We start from the raw sequence: 12,286 nt of genomic DNA on the forward strand, positions 1-12,286 counted from the left end.
GTGGTTACCAAACCCTTAGATACAGTTAATAGGTTTAGATTGACTCACAGGTACCTCATTGAGTGACTGGAGTCAGTAACTAGAATATGTAACAGGGATGGAAAACTGAAGTACCATTCCACATCTTGGCTGGAGATGTAATGTTTGGCTGACGTAGGCTTTTTATTAATTTATTTTTGTTTTTAATTTAATTTAAATGCCTTTAATTTACCAAAGGCACCATCATTTATTTGTGATCTACTTTACCCCTGGAATCTAGGAAACATGGCAGAGATGGTGACGATGAGTTCAGTTTAGATATGTTGCATTAAAATTGCCCGTGATATCCCATTGAAGCTGTTCAGGAAGTAGTTGACTATATGAGTCTGTAGCTTAAGAGAGAGGTTTGGGCTCTTCAGTTTATTAGTGATAATTAAAGCTGAGACAATGGATGAAACCTCCCAGGGAGAGTAAGTAGAAGAGGAAGATAGCAGATGGTAGATAGAACTCTAGGAAGCACCTGCGCTTAAGAGGCAGACAAAAGAGAATGAAGCTGACAAAAGGAAACGGAGAAAGAATAATCAGAGATAGTAAAACTAAGAGACCGGTATTTTGGAAAGATATTGATCAGACATTTTTGAGAAGAAAACAAGAGCCAGCAGTATTGAATGTATAGAGAGGTCAATGAGATGAAGAGTTTATTGAATATGGGAAATAGGAGAACTTTGACCTTTGCCAGGCTAGTTTCAGTGTGTTGATGAGGATAGAAGCCTGATTTCAGTGAGTTAAGATGTGACCCCGAGACTAAGAATTGGAGATAGTGAGTGTAAACTAGTCTTTCTTGAAGCTTGGCGTTAGAAAGGAATGCCAGGGCACTGAAAAGGAGTGAGCAAGATGGGATGGTTGCTTACAAAGGCTAAGGAGCAAGGAGAGTCTATGTCTCAGAGGCCACAGACGAAATATGTAACTGGCAGCCCCTACATATTATACGATGTCATTTTCTCTCATTTCTTTCGTTTAATCTATCAGAGGATGAGTTTAGCTATGTGGGTGGGAGATTGGAGGTAATATAAGGCAGAAGGAAGGTTTTTAGAGGATCTGCAATTGTAACATAGTCTGACTATTCAGAATGGAAGAATTTTCCTTCTAAATAGAGGAGTGATGCTCTAAATTTGATGAGCCCCTTTTCCTATTTCCCTCCACTTCTGATATTGATACCATCATCTTCTAAAGCCTCAGATAGCTCAGGGATCCCGTGAAGGTGGATGCCATGGGCAGGGTCTTCCTCTGATGCTCTCATGCTCTGGCCTTTCTTTCTGTGTACTCAGTTATCAGAGACCTTATGTTCCTTGCCCTCAGGCAGCTAGACTCATCCTGGAGGCAGCAGCAAATTGGGCCTGAGAGCTAATGCTCATCTTTAGCTTCTAATTTCCCTTCACCAGGCCTAAGTGTCACTTTTCAAACCTAAAATCAAGCTCAGAACTGCTTTTGGCTTCTTCACTAGTCCAGGTAAAACATTTGATGACTTTTCCAGGTCCATCCCTTCTGGTGCTAAAATTTCCTCTGAAATTCCAAAATAATCTTGATTTTTATGATATGCAGAATGAAGTAGGATAGATTTTATTTATATATATATATTTAAAGCTTCTTAATGGTGTTTAAATCTGTAGTTCACTTAATATCTTTGTTTTTATCAATTTGTAATTATACTTCTCAGTGTATTGTTTTATTTCTGCCTTCACTTAGGATAGTTCGTTTTGATTCCTAATGACGACATGTATCCATATATCCATGGGGCATGGTGTATATGTATTCATGAGAAAAATGTTTATAAGTTGTCTTCATTACGTTCACGTTCTGCTCACTAGCCGTCTTTTCAATTACTATTTTGAATCTACAGTTGGTTTTCCATTATATAACTGTACTGCATCCGCATTTTAGATCCAACTGAGGAGCCAGCACCACAGGCTACCAATACAGTTGGTTCAGTTATTGGAGTAATTGTCACCATTTTTGTATCTGGAACCATATACTTTATCTGCCAGAGGATGTTGTGTCCACGTATGAAGGGAGATGGAGAAACCATGACTAATGACTATGTAGTTCATGGACCAGCTTCTGTGCCCCTTGGTTATGTGCCACACCCAAGTTCTTTGTCAGGATCTCTTCCAGGTGAGTTAAGACTGATCCCTTGAGAATCAAGTCTTGGGTCCTGGCAAGACTGCCAAGTTTCCATTATGGGAACAGGATACTGCCTAGAGTCTATTTCAAATTAGACTACTTAGGGTTTAAAAAATTATAAGAACAAATGTTTTCTTTTACTTTTAGCACTTTCTCTATACACAAGAGACCTTAAATGTGTTTTGGTAGAAATTTCCAAAAGATGTAAAGCAAATACATATGTAAGCATTTATATATACTGCATTTCTGGGTGTGCTCCACTGAAAGTAAATCAGCTAGTTATTTGGTGAAAAGAGTCATAAACCACATGTTCTTTAGGTTCACTACCAGGGACCTCAGTACGGCTGAGCCCAGGAATTAAAGGAGGCCAAAAAATAAAGATTCCTTTTCAGCAAGAAAGATTTGGAAATATCTGAGTAATAGCAGGGAGGGATATATTCTTATGTTTTCTCCTAACTGTAGGTGATGACAGTGGGCCTAGGGTTTGTTTAGGCATAGCCAAGTAGCCAGAAGTTCTGTACTTGGTTAGACCGTATTGCTCTAAGGAAGTACAGCTTTCTTTTCAATGCTTTTTGGTGCCTTTAGAGAAAAGAAGCCTTTCTTTTAATGAATATGGAAAAGGAGTACCAGGCAAAAGCCCTCTGAAAATAAGAACTTATTTTGGGTTTAACTCTAAGTAAACAGACATGGCTTTTAAACTGTTAATGATAATGATTCCTTGTTGCCATTCCTATTTTCAATTAGTGGAATTTGGGGAGTCACTGGAAAAAACAGAATTTCTTCTTTAGCCTTGGTGGTTATGAGTCCAACAACATTTGCATCCAGGAGTTGAAGAAATAATTTTCCATACATTGTGTTTATGCCCTTAAAAATGGGTTTAGTTTCCTTAGGAGCAAATCTATTGTTTAGTCTACCCTGCTTCACAGCCTCCACTCTCCACAGTCCTTTCTTCCTCAAATCCTCTGTGAGTTTGAAAACCTCTCATTTTGCAGAACTCTGCTTCCGTCCTGGGGAGAAAAGGGATAGGAGCTATTCTTGGCCTTGTTTTAGGCCAGTTCTCAATAGAAGTATTCGCTTCTAGAGAACATGCATTTCCTTTCTCCATTAAGTGTTTTCAATTATTATTCGGAAAAGACGGCATAATTGTTTTAAAATCAAACTATTTGACTATTGGTATTTATAATCCTAGTTTTGAATAAAATTATTTCATGCATTTTTATGGATCTTATTCATCTTAAGTGTTTATCCTCTTTCATTTTAGGAATGTCTCGAGGTAAATCAATGATTAGCTCCCTCAGTATCATGGGAGGAAGCAGTGGACCGCCTTATGACCGAGCTCATGTCACGGGAGCATCATCAAGTAGTTCTTCAAGTACCAAAGGCACTTACTTTCCTGCAGTAAGAGTCTGTTTTCCTTTGAATGCTAAGATAAATAGGATCTTATATTTGTAACTCATTTTCATTTAAATGTAAATATGCAGTGATGGTAGTGTAAAAAGTTTTTTAGTATGGAATTTAGGCATGTAAGGCTCAAAGAAGGATTTACCACCATCATGTGAGAACTTATAAATCTTTCTTTAAGTTTACTTTGTAGTGACCAGCATATCTAGAAGAACTGGACATTAATTTCATATTTCAGGTAAAAGTAGAACTACTAAATAGTACCTCCTGAGAGGCTTAGGACCTTCATTCCATGACCTCCCCAAACAGTAAGCATACCTGGTACTTCTCCTAAGACAGTAATTTTTCTCTGAATTTTCATAATTTTGAAAAATCAGAACCCAGCTGTGCTGAACTTAAACCAGTGACTTGTAGATTATAGATTTCCTTCTCATCACCTTGTGCTGTTTAGCTGTGATGAAATTGTGTCTTGGGTTGTAGAGAGCCACAATCCTAAAGTACTATTTGAAGTCAATTCTTTGGAAAAGAAAGATTGTGCTAATAGTGTAATGGAGAGGAGTATGAACAGAGATGAAGGAGGAGAAGTTCAAAGAAAGTCTAATAGTCTCTGTCTGGGATAGACTATTGTTATTTTAATAATTTAATTATTTTTCCTTTTAGATTTTGAACCCTCCGCCATCCCCAGCCACAGAGCGATCACATTACACTATGGAATTTGGTTATTCTTCAAACAGTCCTTCCACTCATAGGTCCTACAGGTAACACAAATCCTCCTCTAATATGTCGGTGGTCCCATAAGAGTCGTACCATATAGCCTAGGTGTGTAGTAGGCTATACCATCTAGGTTTATGTAAGTACATTCCATGATGTTTGCACAATAATGAAATCGCCTAAAGATTCATTTCTCAGAACGTATCCCCGTCGTTAAGCGACACATGGTTGTAAGTCGAAGTATTTATTAGACGGAAGAAGTATTCTAGTTGTGGGCTTGATGTAGCCCCGAATGAGTAGATGATGGTCACCAAGATGGAATAGGCATCTTGTCTTGGTAATGCTGACATGACCCCTACAACAAATCCTTTTCTTTCAGGGCATTATACATTTGTTTAAAGAGAGTCGCAAATGCTGGCTTTTAGAGTAATAAAGTAGAACCCCCAAAGCTTTGACAGTATTCTAAGGAAAAGTTACCCACCAAAGTGACTGATTTCAAAATAGGTTACTCTCGGGTTAGGTTTGATTGATAGTCTAAGAATGGAATATTGGAATAAGACTATGGTTCAGAGAGTTGTGAGAGCTCTAAAACAGCAGGGGCATTAAGAGCACAGAATTTGAGAGAAGTTGAGAGAAGCTGAAGTTCAGCCCTTGCTTACATATGTTATTACAATCTGGAATGTAAGATTTCTCATATAGTTGCATGGAATAAATCGTGACTCACTAAAATAAATGAAATGTGTTTGTAAGCCAAAAAGAGGGAAATTATGCCTTTGTGCTGATTTGTGATTCTGTAGAGCATATTGAGCAGGTTAAGTGTGTCATCCTTACTTTTCTAGCTTATTTGAAAGGCCAGCAGAAAGTCAACAGCTTGATATTCTCTATCTAAACACTTAGTGTCCGGTGTTTATTGGCATCCCTCAAGTGCCTTTTGTCTTCTAGATAAGGTGCTTCCTAGCATTCCAGTCAAATTGCCCTGATATAACCTTACAGATCTATAGAAATCAAGGGGAAAATGTTTATAGTATCTCATTCAGATCTCTCATTTCAGTTTATAGATAAGACTATGTGAGATAGGCTTCACTCTGAACTGATTGTTTTTATGTTTTACTGTAAATGTTGCTTTCCCTGTCACAAGTTGTTCTAAAAAGCCAAAATAGAACGTCAGAAACCTGAAAATTGAAAAAGTAAAAGGAAAGACCTAAAATTTTATTTAAAAAGATTTTCTTTAAATTAAATAAAACACTGATTAAACATAATTGCATCAAAAACAATTGTCATTTTACCATTTCCCACATCTCAAAGTAAGCCCAGTTTGTTTATTCTGAGTAAACTTTTTATCATTTCTCGAGATTTTTGTCTAAACTGAAACTTAAAAGAATTTTGTTAATTCTATTTCCTTTTGTTCCCCTTTCCTGTTTTTTTCCTCCATGAAAATGGAAGTGTTGGGCCTTTTAAATGTTGAGCCAAGAAGTTTCACTAAGGCTTAGCACCTGATTAGACAGAAAGATAAGACCTAAAAAAATACTATGACATCATGTCAATATTGGTAGTAAGAACACTTGAGAACCTGCTCAGCAGGTCATGTAACGTTTGATCTTTTGGCAGCCATTTCTTTTGAGGCCAGCCCTAAGTGACATCAAATGGTTTTTGTATCCTGGGATATTATCTTGTGGCGCTCCATATCACTGGGTATTTCATGAATTGCTACTTCAGTTTTACGCTTGCTGTTACCTCTCTCTTGCAGTCACTTTGATGAGAAATCATATGAATAAATCTTGATTGGGATAATATGAAATAAGCTCAACTTTACCATATTTAAAATATAAATGATATATGACGTTACAAATAGAAGTAGAAATGATAGAAAAGGCAGCACTTTGTTAGCTCTTATTTTTACTAGTACTTTCCTCTCTTTCTAATGAATGCCTTTTTCGTTAGTTAGCCATGCTACAAACTTAACAGCTACAGATTATTTGAAAAGGTAGATAAACATGTGTAAGAAATAAATTAGGTCTCTGAAATACTTATTAGAAAATGCCCCGGTCCTATATAAATATTTAGAATTTATCGTTTTGATTTTCAGTTAAAGCTGCTCTTATGACAATATGCTTGTCTGTACACAGGGAATCAAAACTCCTTCCCCCAAACCACAGCAGTTTCCCCTTGCTGATAGTAACAGGAATGGGATAGATATGCCCTTTAGGCTGTCTACCACAGTTCAGCCTGGCTTGTGCAATATTTGAGTTTTAAAGAGAATGAAGTCTTTGGACATCATTAAATTATTCATCAGGTAAATTATGGAGCAGTTAAAGAATGTTGAGGGAATGCTAACATGTTTGAGTAGTGTAAAATATGTGAAGACCTATTCTTCTCACAGACCATGGAACGGCAAAAATTGGTGAGGTCCACTCTATAGACTAAATGCAAAGTGTATAACTGAGAGATTTTCCAAAGATGACCATGAAGTACAACTTTGAGTATTTTTTTATTCCGTGATACAATTTAACTTAAAGATATAAGAGCACATCCAGAGGCTAGATTGAGTTTGCCTCTGCATTCCCATCCTAGCCATTTTTAATTACCTCTCATCGCATTTTATTTGCAAATATAAAATATCTTCCTCCTCCAATCTGCCATTGAAAATTGCCTCTTGGTCTGTGCAAATTTAGATTGTGGTAGCTTATCTTGAAGGTGAAGTTTACATGTAATACCTTTGTATTCTGATAGGGAAAACCACTTTTCTATAAAACTAACTTTGCTTCTCTTGATTTTTTTCCTATACCAGCTACAGACCCTACAGTTACCGGCACTTTGCACCCCCCACCACACCCTGCAGCACAGATGTTTGTGACAGTGACTATGCTCCCAGCCGGAGAATGACCTCAGTGGCAACAGCCAAGGGCTACACTAGTGACTTGAACTATGACTCAGAGCCTGTGCCCCCACCTCCCACGCCCCGAAGCCAATACTTGTCGGCGGAAGAGAACTATGAAAGCTGCCCACCTTCTCCATACACAGAGAGGAGCTACTCTCATCACCTCTACCCACCGCCCCCCTCTCCTTGTACAGACTCCTCCTGAGGAGGGGCCCTCCTCCTCTGACTGCCTCCAACGCAAACATGTAAATACCAATTTGGTTGAGATCTGGAGGGGGGGGGGGAGCTGCTAGAGAAGGATGAGGCAGACCATGTACAGTTAAAAATTATAAATGGGGTAGGGAATACTGGAGATATTTGTACAGAAGAAAAGGATATTTATATATTTTCTTAAAACAGCACATTTGCTGCTTGTGCCATAAAAATTTGTATAAAAAAATAAATTTGTACTAAAAGTTTTATTTTTGCAAACTAAATACACAAAGCATGCCTTAAACCCAGTGAAGTGACTGAGTACAAAGGAAACAGGAATAATAAAGGCATCACTGACCAGGAATGTCTGGGCTTTATTGATACCAAAAAAAAAGAAGAAGAAATTAAGTTCATCTTAGAGCAGCAAACCATAGACACTTGGAAGTAGCCAAATAGCCTTGATGTTAACTAACATTTGAGGGCCAATGAGTTAAAGAAACCATTAAAGAAAAAAAAAAGGAATTAATGCTAACTTTGGACAAAGGGCTTTGTTTTCTCTAGTAATCCAACAATTTTAGCAAGGAAAATTGATATTTATAAAAATCCATTCTGGGTGTTGCTGTTGTAGGAGAGATCAGCTGTCTGGTAAGATGCTGTGGGGCTGTTTGTGTGTGCAAGTCTTCTGTCCCTACCTTAGGACACGCATCTCTGTCAAAAATTAATTTTTCTTCTGGGTGTTTTCACCTTGTTTCCTCCCCCAGCAGCTTTGTAGGCCATTTTGCCAAGATATCATGATTTATTCAAAGCTTTTTAGCTGAGGATTGATTAAATGGAATTTTCTAAATTAAAGTTTCATTTTAGTATTTCTACTAGCTCCAATCCCCAGTAGGCTTAGCTCTTCAATTTGACTGCTGTTTTTGCATAATGATCAGAGGTTAGACATATTATTGCTCCTCTTTACTTCCATGATTGTTTTAATGCTCATTAAAACGTTACAGCATTTTACAACACATATAGACAATGTTTAAAAATTACAAATTTAACCATTATGTTTTTGTTGTAAATTGATCATATATCCTTGCAGTACTTTCAGCATATAATATCACAGTATGAAATCATTTTTATATATATTTTTCCTAATAAAACATTTAAATATGTTCCGGTTAGAGACAATCTATTTAAAAAGAGAATTTTTTTTGTTATCATTAGGTTTTCCCTTTATTAACTGTTTGTGACATTTTCATGTTCTTTAGGCCAATTTTTCTCTGAATGATATCTACATACATACCTCTTCTAATGTGTGACGTGAGTTTAATATCTTCCTGTTACCTAATGTGAATGTTAGATTGTTTTCAAATTATCCACAAATTATTCTTATAATCGCCTCTTATATACTTTTATGTGTGTTCTCTCTTATCCTATTATGGATTAAGATTATTTAACAAATTTGACAATATGGATTAAATGAGAAGGCTAACTATTAGCTTCTCAGTTGTCAGGACTTGGGTGGAGGGGAGTAATGGAAGGCTCTTACGTGTCTGCCTGACTGCACAGTACTGGGGCTGCTACATCTTCAGCGATTAGGGCTGACCTGTGGAATGATTCTAGCACTGCTCTGCCGCCTCGCTGGAAGTTACTTTCCTACTTTTTACATGTTTCCAGCACTTCTCTGCTGAAATTGAATGTGTTTTTAAACTATTTTTACCTTAACAGATGTTGGTCAGTTATTAAACGATTTTTTTTATTATTCTGTCTTTTTGAGGCCTCTCTAGATTTCAGGGCCCAAGAGAAAACAACAAAAGAAAGGATTCAGAATTTTGGCAGGGTTGAAGTAACTTTTTAAGCAATTAAAAAATACCTAAGTAAACTTTTTAAAGAGAAAAAATGTAGTTTAAGAATAATGCCTAGATTGTTGGGGACACCTTATATGAATCAGGTGCACTTGATTTTGCATATAAATAAATGATATTCCATCAGTGTCTTGCATTTCAGTCAGATAAGTGTTAATTCTTCCTGTTGATGAAACAAAGTGCTCACAGTCTAACAGAATGGACATTGAAGTTGCATTCTGTGACACACAGGGGCACTTGATGCTTAAATGAAGATGGAAAGGTTAGAATAACTGGGTATCACTTAGAATTTGAGAATTCTATATGTTTACATTTTTTAATGTGCATCTTTATCTGGTGGGCTTCCCATGTGGAAACTTGCACTATAATAAACTAAGAAGAATATTGCCTTGTTATATCTCAGTCCAAGTGCTTGTACTGCGATGGCAATGGCCTCTTCTTGCAAAATACTAATTTGTGTGCCAATTTGTTTGAAATTATTTGAAGGCAGTTCAGCTTAATCTCAAAATCCTCTTTCTGGGGTCATTGAGATGGATTCTTAACATGTTTGGAAGTACCTTTAAATGAGAGAATTGTCAAAATTGGGAAAAGATTTATTGGTTACATGGACAGTTAAGCTTAAGTAAACTACCTTCATTATTAAACACAAGAGCTTTAATTGGAACCACTGAGGATAAAAAATAAATATATAAGAGGACAAATCAAGGGAAAAGTGAAAAAGGTTCAAGGGGAAAAGTGAAAAGATTCATTATGCGTGTGGGCAAAAATGAATAAAATTTCATTAGATACCTTAAATACAAAAGTATTTATTTTGAACATATGTCTTAAAGTATTCCCACTTACTGATGTGATTAAAACTATCTGAGAAATGAACTTTAGCATAGCATACTTCCAGTGCACTGTAATAAGCTATTCTGCGTTGAAGTGGTCTTTCATAACTCTGAACTTTTATAACTTTGAAATTGGCTCTTGCAGAGCCCTGGTCTTCCGAACAGTGGCCCAAGGGGTTTTGCTTTGTAAATCAGATAATAGCATATTCACAAGAAAAACGAACTAAGGGATAGAATTTTCTCAGTATTAATTTTTCTTTCATGAATTTTTATTATGCCTTTGACACTTGCTTGCCACTCTTCTATACTAGCATATCATGAGATGTCTATCTGTTTAGCAGAAATTATAGTTATTTTAATTTAAATATAAAAACACTTTGTGGTATACCACCAAGAAATAGCTGACCCTTTAATAAGTTTGAGAACAGCTTTTCTAAAGGGATGATATCTATTTAGAAATGAAGACTTTACAGTACATTTTCATCTAATATAGGACAATGGGGGGGGGCTTGGAGCAGTAAAATTTTAAGGTGATCTAGGATTGTATTTGTTCATTGTTTAAAAATACTCTAAAGTCAATAATTTGTGTAAGGCCAACTCATTCGATATTAAGATATAAAAATAGCCACCATTTGCATTAGGTATCAATTTGTTTTGGGGGGAAATCTTTTTGTTTTGCCATAAGGCCCGTTAATGAAGAATACTTCAAGCAGAGTTAGTAGGTGCAGCTTACCCAGCCTCTTAATGAGCTGTGTATGTGACCTGATACCAACAGTTATAGTAAAGTCTATTTCCTTCTGATACCAGAAAGGCTCGCCTTAAGCAGGCCTGCTTCTCTGTGATAGATGTGCTGCTGCTGTTTCTCTATCTAGTCTGTGGTGCCAAGATTAGATTCTTAGAAATGCAGCTTTTTAAATTGCTTTCTCTCTTGCAGGGGAAAACTTGCCACTTCATTGATTTGCATGCATATCATATTGGTTACCATTACACATCTAACAAGATTCAGAAACAAAAATCTTGGGCTTTTCACACTCCAAATATGTCACACTTTTAATAAGTACAGTGCTAAAGTCTGTATAATGACATACATAGTATGTCTAGAGTGTGGGTATGAGTATGTGAATATCAGTTGGCCGACAAATGTTTGGGCATCCACAAATAAGACTATAAGTGCAGACATGAACTGAGTCATAAAAAGTTTATAATCAAGTGTTGTTTAAAACATGTTCTCGAAATTCTTAAACTCAAGAAATTTAATTTTATTTGATATTCCTTTCATTATCCCAAGCCTAAAGTGAACCAAGAGAAGTAACAGATGATTTTAGAAAGTACTGGTAGCATATGTGTGGTTTCTGACTTCTGGGATGGCAGGATTTCATAATAGTCTGAAAATTTAGCTTTTGATATTCTCAAAGTTTTAGAGGATTTGGGACCCAAAGCATAACATTTTACATTTATAATTCTTAAAAATTTTTAAATTATGAGCATTGTGAATCCATATACTCAGGATATTTCTGTTTGACTTGATTCTGCATCTCATTAAGCTAAGCCTGTACCTGAGTGAGGGGGGAGGTAGATTCTTAGGTTAATCTAGATGACTTAGAATGAAATTACTGACTATCCTCACCCTCCGTCAGTCCGGGTAAACTTTACTCTTTCTTTTTCATAAGGCATCCTTAAACCATTCTTAAGTTTATTGCTGAAAAAAATCCTCGGGCCGGCCCCGTGGCATAGCGGTTAAGTGCGCACGCTCTGCTGCTGGTGGCCCGGGTTCGGATCCTGGGTGCACACCGAGGCACCGCTTGTCAAGCCGTGCTGTGGCAGCGTCCCATATAAAGTGGAGGAAGATGGGCACAGATGTTAGCCCAGGGCCAATCTTCCTCAGCAAAAAAAGAGGATTGGCATGGATGTTAGCTCAGGGCTGATCTTCCTCACCAAAAAAAAAATTCTTCATGGCTTTACAAATAGAATTATAAACTAAGTGATTTCTTGTACTCAGAAGTGGAGTATATAGACCTAACAAAAACGAACTTTTAGATTTCCCACCATTACTTGGGGTTTGCCCAAAAGTTAACACCAAAGAATTATATAGACAACGTGCTTTTGCTTAACTGTCCATTTTTTAAAAAATCAATATAAGCAGGGCAGGGATATATATATGTATATATATAGCAATGCCTAAATATGAATACTAAAAGGAAAATAAAGCAAAGAGAGTCTGGTTAAATCTAATCTTACATGAAATTAAGTACTGGGGTTAGTGA

At 36.7% G+C, this 12,286-nt stretch overlaps 1 protein-coding gene across 1 annotated transcript in view; it reads left to right on the forward strand.

The window, feature by feature from the left end:
- Positions 1 to 11,431, forward strand: part of LRP6 (LDL receptor related protein 6) — a 176,060-nt gene extending 164,629 nt beyond the window's left edge. The window contains exons 20-23 of the mRNA XM_058558744.1: positions 1,921 to 2,151; positions 3,422 to 3,558; positions 4,222 to 4,319; positions 7,061 to 11,431. Coding sequence (XP_058414727.1) covers positions 1,921 to 2,151; positions 3,422 to 3,558; positions 4,222 to 4,319; positions 7,061 to 7,355 — 761 coding nt within the window. The 3' untranslated portion in view covers positions 7,356 to 11,431. The remainder of the gene's footprint in view (positions 1 to 1,920; positions 2,152 to 3,421; positions 3,559 to 4,221; positions 4,320 to 7,060) is intronic.
- Positions 11,432 to 12,286: the final 855 nt, after the last annotated feature.

The sequence above is a fragment of the Diceros bicornis genome, chromosome 17 (genome assembly GCF_020826845.1).
Source record: "Diceros bicornis minor isolate mBicDic1 chromosome 17, mDicBic1.mat.cur, whole genome shotgun sequence".
Taxonomy (NCBI): Eukaryota; Metazoa; Chordata; class Mammalia; order Perissodactyla; family Rhinocerotidae; genus Diceros; species Diceros bicornis.